Source organism: Lactuca sativa, chromosome 3 (assembly GCF_002870075.4).
Source record: "Lactuca sativa cultivar Salinas chromosome 3, Lsat_Salinas_v11, whole genome shotgun sequence".
In the NCBI taxonomy this organism is placed as follows: Eukaryota; Viridiplantae; Streptophyta; class Magnoliopsida; order Asterales; family Asteraceae; genus Lactuca; species Lactuca sativa.
This window is the reverse complement of record NC_056625.2, coordinates 317,183,909-317,207,755: the sequence shown is the minus strand read 5'-3', so window position 1 is coordinate 317,207,755 and position 23,847 is coordinate 317,183,909. Positions and strand designations below refer to the sequence as shown.

Genomic DNA, 23,847 nt, shown 5'->3' with positions numbered 1-23,847 from the left:
AACCGGGTTCTGCAATCACTTCCCGAATCATATAATGAGTTCAAAAGAAAGTATTATATGAAGGATCATGACGAAAACCTCATTGACCTAACTTACATGCTCATTGATGATGAATCAGAAATGATTTGGCAAAGCAATGGAGCGTATTTGTTGGGAAAGTCAACCAACCATGCTTCCAAGGACGTTCTAGGAGAACCGACCTGCGTTTGTTGCCAAGAGAAAGGGCGTTGGATACAAGTCTTCCCTAAGAGCCTGAAGAGTCCAGAAGATGGGAGAGTCAAAGAGTATGGTTGTGCTTCAGGTAAAATCCACTATTTAACTCCATTAAGTTCCTATTCATTGATTCTTAATACATAATGTGATAAGATTGCATTTGAATGTTTTGCAGGATCAGTGAAAAGAGAGGAAGCTTGATGAAAGAGCAAGATGAGTATAATCACGAAGAAATGGATCTCGATCGCATGAATTCGAAGATTAGATTTTGAGCTTAGAAAGTTATGATAGAATTGTTGGGAATATTTGATTACATAGTTTTTCAGTTGATTTTGCATTGTAAGGACAAATATTTTCCGCTGCTGTTATGAATAAAAATAAATTTTGATTTGACTCATTTATTTATTTCCTTGCAATAAAATTGTTATGAAAAATTGATGTTTGCATATTTCTACAACAAATGGATGTGATTCTTATTATGATAATTGTGAAATGTCAAGAATTTGCCAAATAGGGAGAGTTTCTCATCGCCCAAGTTTCAATTGGACAGAAACTTGGAATCATGCAACTTGGTTGCACGATGAATGAGAAATTTCATATTTGGATATTAGACTAATTCGTTGACAAAATGTCAAGTGAAGGACTAGGAGATCGAGTACACAAAGTTGTGTGTTGATCAAGTCCACCACAAGAGTAACAAAGATGTTCGTCATGATTTAATAAAAGTTTAGTAAATATGATTATACTTATAAGATTAAGTGTAATTCTGAATTGATTGAAAAGGTTTAAATCAATATCAAAACAAATAAGAAGAATCAAGTAGGCAAAAAGATAAAAGTTTCTCTATTCTAAGAAGAAGGGAGAGTACCTTTTATTATGTTTTATGATAGTTCTTAATGATTAAGAACCATATCTCAATTGATTCTCTAAGTGAATCTTAGTGCAATTGTATGTTTGAGAAGAGGAATCGAGAAATGAAGAAATGGTTAAATCATGAAGTCAATCATACTTCTAAATCTTAGAGTTAAGATTGTGACATTGAGTGACGAGTATTAGGAAGGTTGATAACATTCATCAAATGTGGAAAGTTGTGATGTCTTAGATAAGACAAAGACCAACTAGGACCAATTTTATGAAGTGTTTTGTCTTGATAAAAGCTATACTAACTCTTGAATATTTGTTGTCAAGAAATGTTTATTGACAAGAGAATCTTATATGTCAAGGAGTCAGTGGGAGTCTTAATGGTCTTGAAAAGTTTCAAGAACTGATCAAGAATAAACCTTATCCATCATCACTAGCACACGAGTTGAGGTTTACAACCTATCGTGTTGACATTATCTTGTTTCAGTGCCGTTCCAATTGAGTTAATTATGCATATGAGCCCTACGATTTCTCATTTGAATGCATAAAAGACAAGGACCTTGATCAATGAAAAGTACATTGATTGGAAAGGGTGAGCTGCTTAACTACTTGGAAGACATGGTGGGCAGCCGTGTTACCATAAGGCAAGAGATCAAGAACAAGAAAGTTCGGTCCATAAGAGTTTGAATTTGTCATAAACTTTTGTTTTAACAATTAACATGGATAGGAACACATACACCATTAAAATCTAAGTGTCATAAGATTCCCTCCTTTATGAAAATAACTGTGAGGAAATACTTTCACTAAAAGAGAATTTAAGAAGATAGTGATTGTGATAATTGGATTCTCGAATTCGATTATGGTTACGGTATCCCTTTCCATGATTCAAATTGTGAGATTTGGAAATTAGTCTTAATTGTTTAGACACACATATGAGCTATATAAAGGAAAGGTGTATAAGCTTAGATAAAGGATTATCAAAGCATTAGGTATTAGAAACATGAACTTTAGAAATTCAATAAGTATTGTTTTCTGGAAGTTAAGCTGGTTTCTGAATACATGTCAAAGCTAGTGAGAGCATAAGTGTTATGTTTATAATAATCATCATGATAGTGGGAGCATAAATTTTATGATTGTATGATTAATAAGGCAAGTATTGAAATTTAGCAGTATTAATTATAGAAAACAAGAGTCATACTTTAAAAAGTTGTAAGGATGTAAAGTTGTTTTGCTATAATTAAGGGAGAGAACATTATGCTTCATTTCAACTCTAAAAGCTTAGGTTGTGGATTGTTAATATATTTAGTCAAGGATACATAGCACGTTCTTAAATTTCGATTATGATTATGGCATTCCTCTTCATATTTCGAATTGTGAGAACGTAGCACATAAAATATTATGGCAGAAGATTGATAAAGTATAAAATCTTCATGTAAGACATTATGCATCATGTCCCATACGCTTCAGGTATAGGATCGATTGCAAATGCTATAATATTTGACCATTCTAAAATTTTCCAAATGTCTAGCGCATTTAGAGGGAAAAGGACAAGAATCGGTTTTGACTAAGATAATTAAACATGATGTGATTTGTAATCGAGTTTAAAATCAATTCAAATATGAATTTAGGAAGAGTAATAACGATGAATACGAGAGTAAATAGAATATTTGTTCAGCTCATATTATGTTTTTGATTTTACAGAGTACAATGAATAATATGTAAAGACTGAGTCCAAAGTTGTTCTACACACTTAGTAGAGACCCCTATTTATAGGAGAACAAAAGCATAACAATACTAAGGACTAGACAGTAAGACTACTCTTTATAATGCCTTAGTACAAATAACATTACATCCGAAGACTCCTTCTTACGAAGACAAATAAACTTCGTAACAATCTAACTGACACTTCGATTATTACAACATTTAAGCCCTAACAATCTCCCCCTTTGGAATCAAGGTCGAAGTCTTCAAGACGTCAGTGATTGAACGACATACATCAGCACTCTTCGGATTTCAATGTACCAAGAGATAACTTTCTTTATCTCTTTCTTATCTCCTTCCGAGTTCTTCTTGCAATGGTTCATACGAACAATTAAGTTCGTATATTGTGAGTTGGTATATCTCTCTACTTCGCAAGTTTGAAATAAGAACCTTTTAGCTCTTCCAACTTTGTCTTTTCCTACAAAAACAATCCCCAATGGCTTTAAACAGATTTCACCATCTTCGTAACTTTTCAACTCATTCTGCTTCTTCGAAGGTGCCATTGGTGCAGTTATGTCGAAGCCTTTGACAGTAGCAAGTTCGACATCTGTTTGAGCTAAGCACTCAAAATAATTCTCCAAAAATATTTTTATGTGCCTGCACCCAAGACTAAAAACATCTGGTTTTGTATCTTTGAGAAAAGAAAATGACTTTTCTTTAAGCGTCAAGGCAATGTTGATTAGATCATATGTGTTCATCAAAGGAAAGTCTGCCACTGTAAATTCTTGTAACTTTCCACTTGCTCTTGCCACAGTGTACTTCAAATTTTCAAACTTCCCTTCGAATATGACATCCCTTTTTATAGATATCACATTCTTGATCTTCTCCAAAAACCATACTTCCTCTTGAGCCTTCGCTAATACAACATGAAACCTTATCTTCATCTTCTTTCCCTCTTCAATTTCCATTGATTTTGTTTCAGCCTTGAACTGTGGCATAAAAAACATCATTTCATTGACTGGAAAGTCAAGTTGACCAAAATCTGTGTTCGTTACCACATAGCTCTTTTTCGGAACCTTTTCAAAAGAATACATGTGATCAAACATCACCCTAGATTCTATTGTTTCGTAGTTGTAAACTTTCGAAGGATCACCCTTATCAACATTCGAACCATCCAAAGCTCTTTGTCTCATTATACTTTGAACATGTCTCATTCTATCAACCTCAGCTGCCACCTCAGCTTTCTTCTCTTTATTTGACTTCTCAATCATAACTCCATTTCCTTTGTCTTTAATATTTGACGAAGCTACAGTCTTTGAAGAAGAGACATCACTCTGTTTCTCAATTACAATACCTTTTGATATAGGTTTTGAAATTGGAACTGTTGTAGTCACAGTCGAAATGACTGGATCAGCTGAAACAATAGTTGGCTTTACTACCACTTTCGAAGGATATACTTTTCCAACTACCTTCGTATCTTCATTTGTCTTCATTTGTTCGCCAGCCTTTGTATGACCAATCCTTTCTCCCTCTTGCACCCCTGTGATAGCAGGTGGGGCATCTGATATAGTTGGTAAAAGGCTTGAAATACGAAGTAGTGGAGCTATGTTTTTGTGTAGGATGGCTTCAAAATGAGAAAATTTTTGAGAAAGAAATTCTTGAGAAACGATTGAAGAGATAGATTTCGAAGACAGGTCTTGAAGTTCTTTCAACAACCTAACCAACTCTCCAAAATTTTGTTCTTCTTTGGCAGAAAGAGAGGTCATTTGAGGATTCATTTGCTCAAACATTTTGACACATTGTACAACGGTATCACAAATAATGTCAATCTTCTGATGTGCGGAATCATAACCTTGTTGAATATTCTGAACCTCCTTCGTCATCTCTTCACGAAGTTCTCGAATTTGCAAGTTAACATCTTCACATACCTTCTTGACTTCTTGTACAAAGAGCACATGACGCTCCTTCGTAACAATCTTCAGATCCTTTACCTCCGTCACAAAATCAGACCTCAGAGAGTTGATTCGATTCTCTGTAGAAATATCATTCTGGTCAATCTTCTCAAGAACTCGACTTTCCGAATCATGAATTAACCCTGATGCCTTTGAAATAACCCTTCCTTCCATCTCCTTCATTAAGGAATCAACTTCCATGGTTGTAACTCCAGCACTACCCACATCTGCTTGAGATTGCAAGATAGAATTCAATTTCGAATTCAAAATCTTGAACTGCTTCATGGTCATCAGCATATGATCAGGGAAATCTTCTTCGGCTTTATCAAAATGAAGAGCTTCGAACGTTCCTCCAAAGCCTTCGTTATCGGTTTCATCATCAGTAGCCATGGTTTCATCAATAGGTGAGGATGGATGGGGTGGATCAGTTGATTGAGTTGAGAATATGGTGGTGAATGGTTGATCCATAATCGATTGAAATGTTGGTGAATCAGTTATTGATGTAACCTGGGGTAAAGAAGTTGGTTCAAGAAGCTTCACATCATCAGGCTTCGAAATACCAGCAAGCTGACTGATATCTACTTCTTTTGGAATTTCAATCTCTGGTGTCTCAGGAACTTGCTCTTCTTCTTCTATTCTTTGATTTTTCTTCAAAAATTTTGCAAGATCTTCAGCCCTTCGTTTCTTAGATGATGGAGACACCGGAGCTGGAATTTCCCTAACTGTGACCCCTTGATGTGTGACTTGTGTTTTCTTCACCAGCTGAGACTTTCTCTTTATTTTGATACGTCGAAAAACACCCGTCTTCGAAGGAATCGTTTCTTTCGATGGAGACGCTTCGATTATTGGTGTATCAACCACTGAAGTTAAAATTGGAGACACCTCTTCGACAATACCAGCTGTAACCATTGGCATTTGGTTCTTCTTTTCTGCCTTCACTACTTTTTCCGAAGACCCACCATCTGTCTTCTTCGATTTCTTAGGCTTTTTCTTCTCTTCGTTATGTAACATTCCTGTAACGACAGTTGTGTCAATGGATTGCAAATATGACACCAAAACTTCATTCGTCGGATCCACCTTCTTAAGCATCGCATCTGGAATGTGAGTTATTGATGTAAAGATAGTCGGATCATCATGTACCTCCTTCGGACTACCATACATGTGAAACACCGCCTTTTCTTCGAATTCCGGAACTTCTATTTTCTCCTTCTGATAAACATATTGTACTATCAGACTCCAATAACGAGCACAAGAAATCCCCTGCTTGGCACTCGTCTTCGAAATGCTAGTTAAGAACTCTGTCCACAATTGTTCAGAGTAATCCACTTGCAGATCATAATACAATCCAGCAACCATTGCATATACCTCCATCCTTCCTTTATCAAGACCCACAGTTCTTCCAGTAAGACATCGAAGGAAAATGCCAAATAAAAAATTCCATACCGTAGGTAATCCAAACTTCTTGAAATCACTGATACGCGTTAAAGGAGGTTGATGGCCCATCTCGTTGAACATGAACAAAACGTCAGAAGAAGAAAGTTCATCATAAGGACCAGAATTTGGAATCCCCAAAATCTTGCAAAACAAACGCTTGGATACCCTAATTCGCGTATCATTCACCATAATGAATTCCACACAACCTGTCTCCTTGTTGTACGATGCAGTGGAACCCACCTTTGATAGCCAAGACATTGGAGCAGCAAAAGAATCAAACATTGCTTTAGACATAACTGAATTCTGTAAAGCAACCACAAGCATTTGGAGTTCCTCCGGATACTTTGACAAATCAGATTCCACTTGGTAGTTTGAACCCTGTATTTTCAGAATCGGAATACTAACAACTTCGTCTGTGGTTGGTGATGATGTAGTTGGCATTGTTGAAGATAAGAATAAAGAACGTTTGAAGAAGATGAGTTGCAAAGAGAATTTTGTATGACAAAAGGTTTGATCGCATAAAGTGTTATTGACTTCTGATTTCCCTTTTTATATGTAACCCTAGAATTTTGAATTTGAAGCGGGATGCAATAAATGCTTGCTGACATGGCACCTTGAAATACGGACTTTACTCATCAAAAAGTAACAAACATAACTGTTAGCACGCCTTACATGCTTATCATACACCATACGTCACCAAGAAACAAGACTGTTTGATATTCCCCAAGAGAATTGTAACCGTCGGATGCCTTCGGAATAGAGGTCAGGCTCTTTCACTTTGAGGTTTAAAAAGCGAAGTCATATGCCAGAATTTCGAAATCATCAGTTTAAGTTGGTTTTACTCAAACCTCAAGGATTTCGTGTGTGATGTGTTCCAAAAGAAATTAGATGAGAAACAAATGAGAAAAAAAATGTTGAAAACTTGTGATGTCAAAAATTTATTTTGACACAAAAACAGTTTAATCCCAGGCAAAGATTTCTTCGAAAATTATCAAGAGAGATAATTAACAGCTTGTTTGGTTTCCCGTGAATTACAATCGATAACTTGTAGAGAAGTTTCGAAGGGTTTCTTTTATAAGTCAAATGGGTGGCTTCGAAAATTTTGTTACATTTCAACCTTAACATAAGGTGATAAATTGTAAAAAAAATTAGTTGTATGACCAATGTAGTCAGTGAAAACTTGAGTTCGAATGATATTCAAAGTGACTAGGATTTTCGAAATATACTCACACAGAAATCATATTCATAAAAAATTTTATGCTGGATCTTGTTGGGAACAAACATCGTAGGTTTCGAATATTTGATTAAGATCACTCAAAAGAAATGAATATGATTTTGAGTATAAAAAGGTACTGAAACAAATGTTTTGTAAGTTCTGGAACATAGTTCCCCGTCAATTCCTTAAGGTTTATGATTTTTGGGTTTCACTTCCATCACGGACTCATGATGTTAGATCACAAACACAGATTTGTGATTTGTCTAGGTTTTGATTGGTTTGATCAAAGACCTCAAGGACAAATCTCTTCAAAAATTTGGAGTGTAAGAATTGTTTGGTCTAAAAAGATTGGATAAGAATCGAAGTGTACGTCTGTTATAATGGACAAAACAGAAAACTCTTAACTCATTTGAGAAGAGTAAGGTAGCTCTTGTTGAATTATGCAAATACAAGCCTTGTTGGGAAAAAATTTTCATGAGATAATTTCATCAAGGCTTTCATTTCCCATACATAGAATCATCTGAGGCTTGAGACAACATGCAACAGCATGCTTCTAGGGACATCCTAACTAATCCAAAATGTATCGACATCATACCTTCCCATAGAAGACATACACATGAATCTTTCGCATTTGAATCTTGACAAAACTCACAATACACATGTTAAAATCGAAGAGAACAAAAAATATTTTTGGTATTTTTGAATTTTTCAAATTAAAAAACAAACCAAAACAAAAGCTTTTTGGATTTTTAATTTCTCAATAAAAGAAAATATTTTTGATTTTTCAGGTTTTTTTTTTCAAAAGAAAAAAAATAAACAAACTAAAATTCTAACCTTAGTTGAAATGTGTACAAATACAAAGCATTCAAACCGTTGACTTGAACAGTAATCTCTGATTATGTACTTTAACAAGAAATAAATCTTCCGAATGCGAAGCATTCGAAGCGTTGACCAGGAACAGTAACCTCTGAACACTTAATCACCCTGTTCGTCAGTTCACCAAATCATTCAGACCCATCACTCTTCGCTTTTATCACATGTAAGTGAATTTCCATTAATCATACCCAATCATTCTAAGATACGAAGAAAGGATTTTTCATCTAATGCCTTTGTAAAAATATCGACCAATTGTTCCGTTGTTTTCACAAAATGAACTTCAATATTCCCTTCTTCAACATGATCTTTGATAAAATGATATCTAAGAGCAATGTGCTTTGTCTTCGAATGCTGCACAGGATTATGACAAATTCTTATTGCACTTTGTGAATCACAATATAAAGGAATCTTTTTCATATTAATAGCATAATCTCGTAATTGACTTTGAATCCAAATTATTTGTGATGTACACGCAACTGTAGCAACATATTCAGCTTCAGCTGTAGATATCGAAACACATGTTTGCTTCTTCGATTGCCAACTGACCAACTTTCCATCTAGTAATTGACACCCACCAGTTGTGCTTTTACGATCAAGACTGCATCCTCCAAGATCCGCATCCGAATAAGCTTGTATAAAGAACCCTGTTTTCGAAGGATACCACAAACCTAACGACGTAGTGCCTTTCAAATATCGAAAAATATTCTTCACTGCTGTTAGATGTGGTTCACGTGGATTCGATTGATACCTTGCACAATTACAAACAGAAAACATAATATCAGGTCTACTTGCAGTTAAATACAATAAAGACCCAATCATGTTTCGATACAAAGTGATATCAACAGCAGATTTATCTAACGAAGGAGTTAGCTTTATGCCCGTTGTCATTGGTATTCGTCATTCCAAACTTTTCTAACAAATTCTTCGTATATTTCTCCTGATTAATGAAGATGCCTTCCCTATTTTGACGAATATTCAAACCCAAAAAGTTATGAATTTTGCCCATCATACTCATTTCAAATTTGCTTTTCATAAAGTCTTCGAATTCTTTAGATAAAGCAGGGTCAGTTGAGCCAAAAATTATATCATCAACATAAATTTGAACAAGCATCAGATGATTTCCAATTTTCTTTCGAAATAAAGTGGGATCAACTGATCCTTGTTTCAATTTAGATTATTTCAAAAATGATGTTAAAGTTGCATACCATGCTCTTGGTGCTTGTTTTAGCCCATATACAGCTTTATCTAAAATATAAACATGATCAAGATATTCTGTATTTATAAAACCTGGTGGTTGTTCAACATATACCGTTTCTTCGAGTTCTGCGTTTAAGAATGCATATTTTACATCCATTTGATAAACATCGAAATCTTTATGAGCTGCATAAGCCAGAAAAATACGAACAGCCTTGAGTCTTGCGACAGGGGCAAATGTTTCTTCATAATCAATTCCTTCTTGTTGAGAATATCCTTTAACAACAAGTCTAGACTTATTTCGAATAATGTTTCCATCTTTGTCAGTTTTGTTTTTATAAATCCATTTGAGTCCAACAATTGACACATCAATAGGTTTTGGAATTAATCTCCAAACCTTGTTTCTTTCGAATTTAGACAATTCAGCTTGCATAGCAACAACCCAATCAGAGTGTTCCATTTCAACCTTAACTGTCTTTGGTTCGATTTTGGAAATAAAAACATTAAACATGCATAACTCTTGATGATTATTCAATACCTCATTTCGTGCATGAAGTTGTGCCCTTGTCATTACTCCTGCTTGTGGATCACCAAGAATTTGGTCTTTTGGATGAGTTCTTGTCCATTTATCCAATGGTGGATAATTTTGATCAAAATCCAAAGGTGCATCTTCAAACATAACATCTGTTTCTGATCCATTTATGTACCTTGAATCCTCAGCATCATCAAAATGTTCTTCTTCAAGAATTGGATCCTTCTCAAGTATGGGCTCCCCCTCGATGATTGACTCCGTTTCGATGTTTTGCACTGGTTCAATGATTGGCTCTTCTTCAATTATTGGCTCCCCCTCAACATTAACATTGGTTGACATGTTATCACTTTCGCAAGAATGCTCCCCCTCAACAAAACTGTTCGAATCCAAGTGCTCCCCCTCCACTGGATTATCAGATTATTCATTTGTGTTTAGATTCAAAACCGAAATTGAATCATTGTCATGCTTCGAATTTTCTGATGTTCGATTATCGGGTGCATTTCTTTCTGCATCAGTTGTGAAACACTTATCAAATTGTGTTGTAAACCTTCAACAAATGCAACTCGGTTTACAATGAAATTGACATTCGTTATCTTTCCATAACCCTTGACTTTGCATTTGTGATTATTGCCAAACTTAACCGCTCCTCCATTTTCTAGGCTTCGAAAATCACACAAGTTTTCCTTCTTCCCAGTCATGTGACGTGAGCAACCACTATCAATATACCACTTGTTATCATATTGCTCGTCACAAAGTACCTGCGATTATTGAAAAAATTTAGGTACCCAAGCCTTGTTGGGTCCATTCATATTAGGTTTGTTTTTCAATTGTAGAGTACAACCATTAACCCAATCACAAACTTTTGTTTTGAAACTGTCAATAAATTTAACATTTTCATTCAAAGGGTCAGATATATGAGTTTTTATTATTTTCAAATTTTCACTGATTATACCCTTCACATTTTGAGTTTGTGATGTTTCACTTTTTGCTTTCGTGACCGGCTGCCAAACTTCAAGTGAAATATTTGATTCTTTGGATGACGAACTACCATTTGTTGAAGGATTAGCATACTTGTCATACGCCTCATGTATCTGTTCTTTCGAAAACTTACTTGATTGATATATTTTTCCTTTTCCTTCCAACCAATGATCAATATTTCTTTTCGTTGTTATTCCCTTTGCATATGAGACTTTGTCAGCTTGTTTCTTCAAAGGATTATAACATTTTGCTGAACTTGGAACATAATCCACTTTTGGTTTTTAAAGATATGATTCATGATAAGACGTATTGATTTGTGATTTTGAAATCTGTTTTTCAACCATTTTCTGAAAACTTTTTCTTGAAAGTGTTGTTTTTGTTCCATTTGAAACTTTTGTTTTAAGATTTGAAAATGAAGCATTTTTCTTTTCAAAATTTTGAGGCTTTGATTTTTCTCTAAAAACTTTTCTTCCTTTTGAAAAATTTATTGACGTCATTTTTAATGACTCAATAGTTTGCCAAAAAATTATTTTTCTCGCTTGACGTTTCGAAATATTATTTTCCTTTGAAAAATTTTCAACTCGAGCTTTAAATTCTTTTGAATTTATTGCTTTGTTGACTATTTTAACATCTATTTTAATACCTTCGTGCTTTGTAAACATATTTTCAGTTGGGTTAACTATCTTCTTTTCAACTTTTGACTTTTCAACCCATATTCTTTTTGGTTTTTGATGTTGAAATATATATGAATTCTTTGTAAGATTGTTTTCAACTATGCTTTGATTCGAAAAGAAACCTTCATTTGAAGTTTGCATATTGTCTTCCTCAACCATCTTTTTGAATTCAGGCTTTATATTTTCAACATTACCTGTTGTTACGAAGACTTGATTTGGGAACACAATATCATCAGTGCATTTGAAGATTGGATAAACGACAGTATTCGATTCAAGATAATGAGCACCTTTTTCACTAAGAATTTTCTAAAATTCTTGTGTATCCATATAAACTTGATCAACAACCACTCGAGGAATTTCAATTTCTTTCGACCTTTGAATTAGCTTCGAATTGGTGTTTTCTTCCTCATTATCACTATCATCGGTTTGACTATCATGTATTTCCACAAACTCCATATCACAAACTTTCGAAGTTGAGGGTTCATCAGTTTCAATTTTTATGAATAAATCTTCACATTTTTCTTTCCCTTTAAAAGAATTTGCTACATTTATGACAGACAATTGAGAACAATCTACATCCTCTAAATCACTAATTTCACTAATATTATCAGAATTGTCTTCAATATCAGCAAAATTAGTTTCACAATTAGATGTAGAATTCTCAGTCTTTTTCAAAATTCGAATTTGTTCTGATTTAGATAAGGTTTCATTTACAATTTTTACTAAATCATTAGCATCAAGATAATCTTCGACTTTAGCAATTCCAAATCTAAACCTATCATTTGGAACTTTGTTAAAATCAGAAATTTCTTTTTCACAATCATATGAAATACTATCTACCTTAGCTCTGTCATAAGCTAAAAATGGTAGTAATTTTCTATGTTGTTCCTTACTTATCTCACTCGAATGATGTAATTCAGTTAATTTTCCATACAATCTTTTCGCAGAATTACAAAAAATATTTCTTTGAGCTAACAACAAGTTTATTTCCTTTGCTAAACTTTCCCTATCCTCCATAATATTCGACACTTGCAATTCTAAGTAATCAATCCTAGTGACTTTTGAATCTAATTTTTTTCTTGTCTCTAGTAATTGATCACTTAACTTTTTCGCTTCATTGCTAGCAGACACAACAATTGAATCAAAGTAAGTAACAGTTTCATCAAAAGATACTAACTCAGAATTATATGCAGAAACTGGAATGTTAAAAGATTCAAGAATTTTACGTACCTTGGTAGTCATGGGCGACCTGTCAGTAGACTTCGAAAAGAAGCATTGCCCACGCACTTCATAAGTCTGTTCTTCATCTGAATCCTCTTCCATCTTTGCATACATTGCTCCATGTGACGGATTTTTCATTTCTTCATCATCTGAACCCGAAGACCATATTTGATATGTGCCATCCGATTCAGTTTCTCCATGAGCCACCAATGACAAATTCTTTGCCTTCGACTTTACTTCCTCCAGTTTCTCAGTGTAATACGCTTCATCCTTTGTTTTATTTTTCTTTTCCTCCTTCTTTCTTAACAAGCAATCTACTGCCAAGTGATTTGCTCCATAGAAATAATGGCAACTAATCCCTGTATCGCCTTTCAACATCATCTTCATTTGCTCCATTTCACTCTTCGAATCTGTCTTCACTTCTTTCTCTTTTTCATCCACTTTATTTTTGTTCTCAAAACTACCCTTCGAATCTGATGTCTTCTTCTTTGGATTAAAAGGTTTCTTAAAAAATTTCTTTACTCGATTTTTTGAGTAAAATGCAACAGCCTCATCATCAGAATTCATCAGAAAACCTTCTTCTTCATCGGACTTCGATTTTTCAATCTCTCTTTCTAAAACCTTCGAAACAAGTGCCAATGGTCCACCAAGACTTGCTATCGCTTCCTCAGCTATTTCATTAACTTCATTTTCATGAGATTTTAATTGATTGTACAAGTCATTCAAAGTCGAAGTATCAAAACTCTGTTGATTTTTCACCATCATACTCACACTCCTCCACTCCTTTCGAAGTCCCATTACAAATATCAAGTTGTATTCCATTGATGACCTTGTAATACTATAACGATTACAACGATAGATTAGCTCGTTGAACCGATCATAGTATACTTCAATGGATTCAGATTCTTTCTGTTTGAAATCTTTGAGTTCCACCAGGCATTGTTTCACAGATGTGATCTTCGTCTTTTCACTTCCTTGAAATTTGTCTTTGAGATTGTTCCAGATTTCTTTAGCTATTGTGCATGTTCTGACATAATTGTACACAACAGGAGGTAAGGCACCTCTTAATTCCCTCATGCATTTCTTCTCCAGTTGTTTTAAACGATTGGATTGATTATCGACTTCCGAACTGCTTGAAGACGCACCGATTGGCTGAACTTGTGCAGGTTGGTTGATTTCTCCTGAGATGCATTTCCATAATTCTTCATCCAATCCGTTCAAGTAATCTTGCATACGATCTGCCCATTGATCGTAATATCCTGGAATAAGCATCGGAATCTTTGTGGATGAACCAAACAAATGAGAAAATGATGTCATCGAATTCAGATTGAATGACGCCATTGTTGTACGGACAAAAACTTCAAGATGATACAAAAACTTTGAGAATATTAAAATCAAATTGTATTTTTCAAATCAGAATCACACAACAACCACTCGATTTACAAATATGTTCGCAGAATCAAATCCTAGATTAAGATCAAGAAGAATTTTTCACACTTAAAAAGAACGGAAACTTTTTGAATCAAACAATAGATTCAAAAATCTTTTTGAACGTATGAAAATCAGATCACAGAAAGGATTCCTGCTCTGATACCAATTGATGTGATTTGTAATCGAGTTTAAAATCAATTCAAATATGAATTTAGGAAGAGTAATAACGATGAATACGAGAGTAATAGAATATTTGTTCAGCTCATATTATGCTTTTGATTTTACAGAGTACAATGAATAATCTGTAAAGACTGAGTCCAAAGTTGTTCTACACACTTAGTATAGACCCCTATTTATAGGAGAACAAAAGCATAACAATACTAAGGACTAGACATTAAGACTACTCTTTATAATGCCTTAGTACAAATAACATTACATCCGAAGACTCCTTCTTACGAAGACAAAATAAACTTCGTAACAATCTAACTGACACTTCGACTATTACAACATTTAAGCCCTAACAAAACAACTATCAAAGGACAATCCAAAGTTCGCCGAGGATTGGTCTCTTGTGAGTAGTTGGAAGTATGATATTGGATGAAGCATATCGACATTATTATGAATAGATAAGATTCTATTAAGAATGAGTTGTCACATGGTAAGTATGGAAAGGTTTCCATATTGGGAGTTGAATATTAAGAATCTATGTCTAGATTAGAAACTTTTATGCAAGAAGGATGTTCAAAGGAATGTACTTTAAGTGAGAGACATCACATCTAAGGAATTGTCTTGTAACAATCTCCGATAGAGGACTTTGTAGTTTCATTCTTCAAATGAAATAACAACATTTTTTGATTGAATGAACTTTCTAAGAATAACAAATTCTTTGATACAAGTTAAATTTTTGTCATTACATTCTTAATAAATAAAAATCTTAATATACTATTCTATCATAATAAAACACTAATTATAACAAAACAAACACAATTGGTAGATTATTCTAAATGAATATTCTACCAGAATATATACTATAATATATAGTCATATCATTATATTGTAAATTATTATGCCAGTGCTTTCTTTTGTGAAGATCATTGACCATTGTTCATCTTCATCCCACATGCCATCATCCAACCTTCCAACACTTGATCATTAGGTTCCTTTCACACATTCTTTGAGAATAATTTCCTTCAAATTGAGTATTCGATTAGAATAACTGCCATGAAATCGAATATGTAAGAGTAACATTTTATACATTCACCACGAGCATTCTAAATTTTGTGCATTCTAAAAGAAAACACTATAAATTATGGCAGAAATCATGATAAAAGATTAATCCAGTTGCAATAAAACCCTAGAAAAATCATTCTTGTGTGATTTTACCATAATCATTCTTATGTGATTATACTAGAACTACAATTCTGGAAGAATCATTCCTATGTGATTCTGGAAGAATATAATACTCTTTACACATTATTCAAATAAAAAAATACATTAGATGCAAAATATTCTTAAAGAATGAAACAGTTAAAGATAAGAATAACACCCGATGATGATGTAAGATAGCTATTCTATTATTTCAGTTAGTTGATCACTAAGTAATAACATTATAGCACACAAATAATAACATTAATAGAGATAATTTGTTGTACTCCTGGTTCAGTAATTACATCAAACACATGGTGGGCATTGATGAATTCTAACAGATTTGTACTAGACATTTCGGTTGTCCATGGGAATTGGGAGTATTTCCTGCAAATTGCCAAAGTATTTACTGAACTGAATTTAACTTGGGATCTATGCTGATCACAGATGACTAAACGAGCAACTGGAAATTGTTCCTTTACAAATAGCGTCCATATTTGGGGAAATCCAAGGAAAAGAAACAACATGTACCTCGTGTCCAGGCTCGTTCTGATACCCAACTTTTCGCCATTGAGCAAGCGTAGATCCATGAAATACAACGACTGTAAAATAGGAATCTAAAAGAAGGATTCTGTCTGGAGCGATAGAAGCGACGTCTAAGAGAGCTGGTTAAGACCTAAAACACAATCCCAAGTCATCTCAATCTCCAAAATGACGAACCAACCCAATCACGCTAAAAGAAAATAGATTCAATATTCAAATATACATGTACGAATTGAGAGCGTCGCATATTGATTAGGATTATGTGAGATAAAGAATTGATCGTCAGGAGGGAAGAAAAGGGGTGCGTGCATTTCTCTTCTCCGTATCGTTTGTGCGCATTAGAAAAAAAACGAAGAAGCGATCGACTCCTTCTATCTGTGATGTGCGTCGACTGGAAGAAGAAAGAAGAAATCAAGGTCTTTATCGGTTGTGTTGTGGGGTGTCGGTCATTCATCTTGGTAATTCCTTGAATATAAGACACGATGCAAGAGAGAGACCAGGTCAAAAATATTGATTTTATTTCCTTAAATGCATGATTTCAATTAAATGATTCCTTAATTAAAAAGTACAAAATATCCAGAATACCCTTAAATGATTTATTTAATTCTTTATTATTTCTTGAATTCTCATTGGTGCATTTAGGCACACAATAATTGCTAAAAACATTTGAACCTAGCTCTCTCTCTCTCTCTCTCTCTCTCTATATATATATATATATATATATATATATATATATATATATATATATATATATATATATATATATATATATAACATTGTGGGATTGAAATCACTATGTACTCACCAACTTTCCCAACCTGAGCCACTCAGCTTATTTGTATCACATCTGTCGATATGAAGCTACAATACACTGAGAGATTAAAAGAGATGTAGACCACTAGTATAAATGAATGTAAGGTATGTTTATGCTTATGTTTTTGTATTGACAATGACATTCCAAAGTTTTAATATAAACAAAATACATTTCTTTGGAAATGCATTGATAATATGTTTATCATGTTTTTCTAAGAACAAATTCCGCAACACTTTTTTTAAAAGGACACTCTGATTTTTAAAATAAAGCATAAACAAATCGGTCTTTTCTGGCTATGAAAATGGGGATGACACACCACATAATATAATTTTTTTGCTAGCTCATTAATGGACGATGCCATAGCATTGCCAACTCATCTCTCTCTCTCTCTCTCTCTCTCTCTCTCTCTCTCTCTCTTTCTTCTCCCTTTTTTTTTCTCTCTCTCTCTCTCATACTGATTAACGATAACAATTTTAACCTTAAGTCTTTAATCATCAAAAAATACTCAAGAATTATGATTTTTTAGACCATTGTTAACACAAAACAATTTCTCTCATCCCCCATTGATGATACTCACAGTGTCAGACTCCAAACGATTTTCTTTCACGTACAACAATAGTTTTGAAAGCATTCGTTAACCACCAATGATTTTCTCACATCTACAACAAATGAAATGGAGTTTTGTGTCTTCGCTAAGGAATCTAAACATTCATCTCCATTTTTCAACATATCTGAGACATTTCACATTTTTCACTAAACCCATAAAAGGAAATGAACTGGATCTACTTCAATTTCAGAATGGAATAATATCTCCTACAATACATAATTGATTGTTCGTGAACAATATCTCTTAATTTCAAACATTCAGACTGATATACCAAATGTATATATACATGGATGTCTCACGATCTAGTCTCTTTTGTGCTAAGATTATGTTTTCTTGACCTAAAATTAGCTTATGAACAAATTAGACATTGTTCAAAGTTTTGTTGGTGATTATGATCGCGTTCATTCCGACGATCATGATGTCAACCTTGTTTATGGAAATCATGAGATTCTCATGGTATATGTCATATTTGATTTTAATCACATGCCTACCCTTAAATATGTTGGGGGCACTACAAACTACAATAATCATTGTTGTGAAATTTTCGGTCCGATCCCAGCCATGACAACAAGCGAGAGAAGTTGGAAGTTGTTTACATCACTTTGGTGTGAACGTCCATTCTTAAAGCATCGAATAAAGTTGTTAGCTCTCATCATAAGCATCTGTGTGTTACACACGACTCTCATAATGCTACATAGATATGAATTTGCAATTGAAACCGGTTAAAAAAAGTCAATGTCCTTAATAAGCATGTTAAAATGGACTTTATGCCTTTAACCCCCCCCCCCCCCCCCCCCCCCACCCCCCACACACACACACACAAAAACATGAGGAACATTTTAAAACAAAATTGATTAGCTTGGAGGGTTAGAATGACATTTTCTCTAACAAGAATAACGGAAATGAATAAATAAGTAAAAAAAATAAAAAATAATTATCTTTTACAAGAAATGTACTAATGTAGCATAGCAATCACTTATTTTGCATAATTGACCCTGTGGAACTACTTTTCGTGTAAAATGTGTATTTTTGATTTTTTTTGTTCATTTATTTTTTGCAAAAAATCAAAAGATTTTGTGAAATACATAATGATTTTGCGTGATGATATGATTTATAAAAGTAAATAAAGATACTTTAATAGATAATAGAGACCCTTCATAAAGCAAATTTCGTAATTATTATTATTATTTTTAAATTGAATCTCCTTTTTAGATAGTTGTTCAAAAAGATATTCATAATTTTTATTGAACTAAAAAACGGATTAGTCCAAACAGAAAATAAGATACTTTAATACCCACATAAAGCCATTTGGACGGTATAATTTCTACTCGTTCTAAACCGAATCAGAATAAACTATATAACTTTGTATTAATTATATTAACATTAAAGATAATATAAAATCCAATAGTAGTAAAATACTCATGAAAATCACAACCATCCAGGTGAGTATGTCCAAATTCCAATTATAACCTCGTTGGCACCGTCGCCAATTACACCAAAATCTCACATATATATGGCTAATCCAACTGTCAACATATAATCAAAAACTAAAACAACTCAACTAAGTCTCCTTTTAAGGTGGTACCCCTACCCTACCCAACCCAATCCACCCCCACCCTACCCGTACCATAACCCCGATTTCTCTTAAAACATCTTCATAACACAATCATAAATTCACCAATTTCGGTTATCTCAAGAGAAACCTTGTCCAATTCCCAAACCACCCTTCTAATCATTTGATATCTTCTTTTTATATATTTGCCACCTCGGGGTATATTCGGAAACTTACTTGCAAAGACTGTGTTGCTTAAGATCGATGAAGTCGGCCTAGAGGTAACGAAAACGGGTGTTTTGGTATTGATGTTGATGGGGTTTGAGAGAAGCTTCATTATTAGTTTTGTGATGCTATGCTGTTTATGTTCGTTGAGAGAAATCAAGGGCGTGGACAATTCTACCCTTCGTTCTTTAGATGACCTTTTTCTTGAATATGCGGAGAATTCACTACCAAGTCGACCTCAAACAGGTGTTTTATATAATGCATCTTTGCCTTCAAATTTTACAGGTGTTAATGTTTCAATCATTCGCCTACGAAGGGATAGTTTCTGGAGGAAAGGGGCAAATTATAGTGGATTTTATATGCCACCGAGGATATTCTCATTGCCAAATTTCACAAGGTTAGATATGGTTTTCTCAAATCTTGGGAACATGTCTTCTTACTACTACAATGTACCAAATTATACTCTTGTCGCCTCTGTTGTTGGTTTCAATGCCTATGGTTCAAGAAACTCGACAGGGCAATTTGGTAATTTGACCACTCAGATGACCAAACTAAATCTCACCCTCTTCGGAGGCCCAATTTTGGTCCAATTTCCCAACTTCTCACTCCCACAAAACGAAAAACCAAAATGTGTTGTGTTTTATATAAACGGGACAGTTGAAATGACCAACATGACCCTACAAGACATGTGTGCCGTGCACGATCAAGGGCATTTCTCGATCATTGTACCACACCCAACGATGGTGCCGCATACCCCGAAAGAGAAGGAGAAAGGGCAATTGTGGAAATGGTGGGTGTTTGGATTTGCTATAGGGATATTAGGGTTGTTATTTTTTGGGATTGTTATATTTATTATAGTTAGAGCTTTTAGAATGAGAAAACTTGAAAAAATGGAAAAAGAGGCAGAAAGGAGTGAAGCTTTAGGCGCAACAAATGTTGGGCAAAGTAGAATGCCTTTGGCTTCAGCTGTTAGAACACAGCCTACGATTGAAAATGATTACCATCCATAATTCTTTTTTAATTTTTGATTTTTTGGATTCATATATAAACTGTAATGTGAATATAACTACATTTATAAAATAATATTTTGGGTTTTTTGTAATAGTAAATTGGATAATCATTGTTCATTTTAGAACACAACTATGAAAACACAATCGAAACAAACATAATACTATAAAACGATGTATTATTATTAGCATCCATTAGGTCATTAATAGGATCAAACTAAGATTCTTTCAGCACCTCCTCGAGTTAAATAGATGTAGGCAATGATCCTACATTCTCTTCTCATTTCATGAATACCTGTTGGAACATTTGGTGATAATCATAATAAGGAATAATCCAACATTCTCTTCTCAATTCATGAATACCTGTTGGAATTTTTGGTGATAATAACAAGGAGATGGAAAGGAGATTAACCAAAAATGAAAGCAAAACACATTGAATTTTGTACAAAATTCTTTTCTTCAAAAAAGGAATAACTATAGCAGTGTGAGATACCAAAGCAGCCCTTCTCAGACCTATGTCGCGTATCCTTCTCTTAGTCCTTCGTTAATTGAGCCCCCAATGTTTAAACTCGATACCTCCTCCCATGGTGTGCCCAAGCTTTGCCTGATCGGATACCAAGGTGATGGTTAAATCTTCCTTTTTGTAGTAGAGGCATGTTAAGCCTTCTAGGTTTGTTGATTTTAGGATGACGTGTTACCAAAAAACTATGTGAAAATAGCTCTTTTATTGTAGATATTAGGTGTGAGACCCGTGTATTACACGGGTTGATTTAAAAAAAAATTAAACATTAAAGTGTAAATTAGTAATATTTTTTAATGTAAAACTTTAAAATAAGAAAGAAAAAAATATATTTATTGCAATTTAATATTATAATGATATTTAATACTTTACATATATAGTATATATTTTAATTTTAAAAATTGAAACAAACCAAAAATTGATAAGTGGATAATATTTCTTTCAAAAATACTATAAAATGACAAGTGTCAAAACTTATGAGAGATTGACATGTGGCAAAAAAAAACCTTTATTTATTAAGGAGGATTCTTAGGTCTTTGCTTTAAATCTTTCTCCTAACTTTTTAAACATTTTAATTGTAATATTCTTTGTGTATTATTATATTCAATAAGAATGCACAATTCACAAAACCGTTGTTTTGTTTACTGGAAGAGGCATCGACTAATATCTTAGAGGTCTCAAGTTCGATCCACTCTCACAAATTTCTTTTTTCTTTGCTGAATGTCATCATCCAGTCACCAAAAATTGCTACATCATAGCAGTTTCACAGAAAATGTGGCGAAAACCACCTAAATACCAAAATAAAGTTTCTCGGAAATCAAAAGGTAAAATCAAAAAATCACGACTTAAGAGCTTTCTTACATATAAAAACCATTATACAATCAACACTTGCTTCTGTTTGTTTCTTCTGTTTGTTTTTTCTTTAAGAATGTGATAAAGAAAATATCAAGGAAAATTATCATCCAAAAAGATATACATTTGTAACTGTTGGAATTAAATTGAAGTTTAGTGAAACATATGAAAGTTATAAAAATTCAAAAACATATGTACAAGGATTTAAATGTCATTTATTTTTCAAAGTTTTTTTTTCAACTATAGCCACTTTCCAGTTAGTAAAATCAAGCATTACACATGTCAATAAGTCAAATGTGTTCTATTGTTTTTTAGTTTCTTCAAGTTTTTGTAGAAAAAACAAAAATACACATCGCAACAACTTAAGCTTCGACATGTAATATGAACACCCAACATGGGATAAACTAAGTGAACAGCTAATTACAGAGATACATAGGATGTTGGACATGGTTGTCGGTGAGATAAATCAAAGACATTGTCATAGGAGACAACGGTAATTACATGTTTATGTATATGAATTGCCATGTGGCATCTTGTGAGAGGCCAAACGTTGTGTCACATCCCAAAAATAGACATAAAAATTTTAATTTTTAATTTATCAATTCAGATAGTATTTGTCCAAAAACCCATCATAATATCAAATGTATCATAATTATCAGAGTACACTAATAGTCATCAACGTGGAAATCATCAAGGGGATAATGTTGTGCAGTCAAGTCGTGTCCTTCCTTTTAGAATTGAATGTACCTGAAAACATACAAAGTTTAGTGAGTTCCACAAAATACCACATACCATACATACATTACCATGGGCTACCCCATGGTCTTGCATATAAGTGCCAAGGGCTACCCCTATGGTTATTCATACGTTTGTCATGGGCTACCCATATGGTCTTTTCACGTATTGCATTGGCTATCCCAAGGTATTATATACATGTGTAATGAGCTACCCCATGGTCTTTCATACAATTTGCACGGCCTCCCCCTAGGGTCTTCCATGCAAGTATCTCATAGACAACTAACATCATACGCAATATATTAAGAAGGTTGACATGTCTTACAAAATCAGCTAAGAACACAACTTACTACCACATGAACAATGCTATGACCCACCTATTAAATCAAAGAAGGTCCCACCTTAATCTAACCTCTAAAGCTGGCCATTTAGCGAAAAGTCAAACCAGGTCTAGGTCAAATAGTTGACCCTCATGGTTATGTTGTGGGGAACGGACTCAACCCGGTCCCAACTCAGTCATGATTCAACCTAATATTAGCTTAACTTAGTCTCAATCCAACTCGTCGTTACGTCGTGTGCAACATTGATGCGTAATATTATACATACTAGATTTACCAACTATTTAACTAATTATTATGACTAAGGAAGTGGACCTACTCGCCAACAATATAGCACAAATAGTTGGGTATCGAACTTATGGAACGGATTTAGTCTACTAACCTAAGTACTAATAGATTAATCTAAAAAGCAAGCGTTAATTAAAAGAGGGTTTTATTTGATTTTTCATGTTCATAAAAACTTAAACACTTAACTGAAAAAGGTTTTAATCAGTATAAGAAAAACACACTTTCGTTTAGTTCGAATCCACCTTTTCCCTATGGTTAGTTACTATTCATAGATTAATAAAGTTGGTTACCAATCATTATTTAATTAGCAATTTGAGTCCAATTTACTAATATTTTCACCGATTCATGTACTACCATGTATGCTCATACACAAGAAAACACATAATTAGTTCTTAATTATAGATGGGCTATATAAGATTTATCTAAGAAAACACAATTATGGTCACAACTATGTTCTCCAACACAACTAAATTTGTTACTTTTATTACTTAATCTAGATGTAGTCACTCCTAGCTCTAGAAATTTAATAGTTACTAAATCACTAGGTAAACAACTACATGTAATTTAATGGTCATTAAGCTACACATAACTTGAATTTAAGCAACAAAATCACAAGCTTTAACATGCTAGGTAATGATAATCAAACACAAACACAAAACCAACTTATAAAATCCATAAACTAATAAACTAAGCCATAAATTCAAGGTTTCATCTAGCT

The 23,847-nt window shown here is 33.7% G+C and overlaps 1 protein-coding gene across 1 annotated transcript; it reads left to right on the top strand.

Annotated features, from left to right (window-relative positions):
• Nucleotides 1-19,206: 19,206 nt before the first annotated feature.
• Nucleotides 19,207-20,509, top strand: LOC111897028 (uncharacterized). Its single transcript, XM_023893006.3, has one exon. The coding sequence runs from the start codon at nt 19,473-19,475 to the stop codon at nt 20,397-20,399; it is 927 nt and encodes a 308-aa protein (XP_023748774.1). The 5' UTR covers nt 19,207-19,472; the 3' UTR covers nt 20,400-20,509.
• The last annotated feature ends 3,338 nt before the right edge of the window (nt 20,510-23,847 follow it).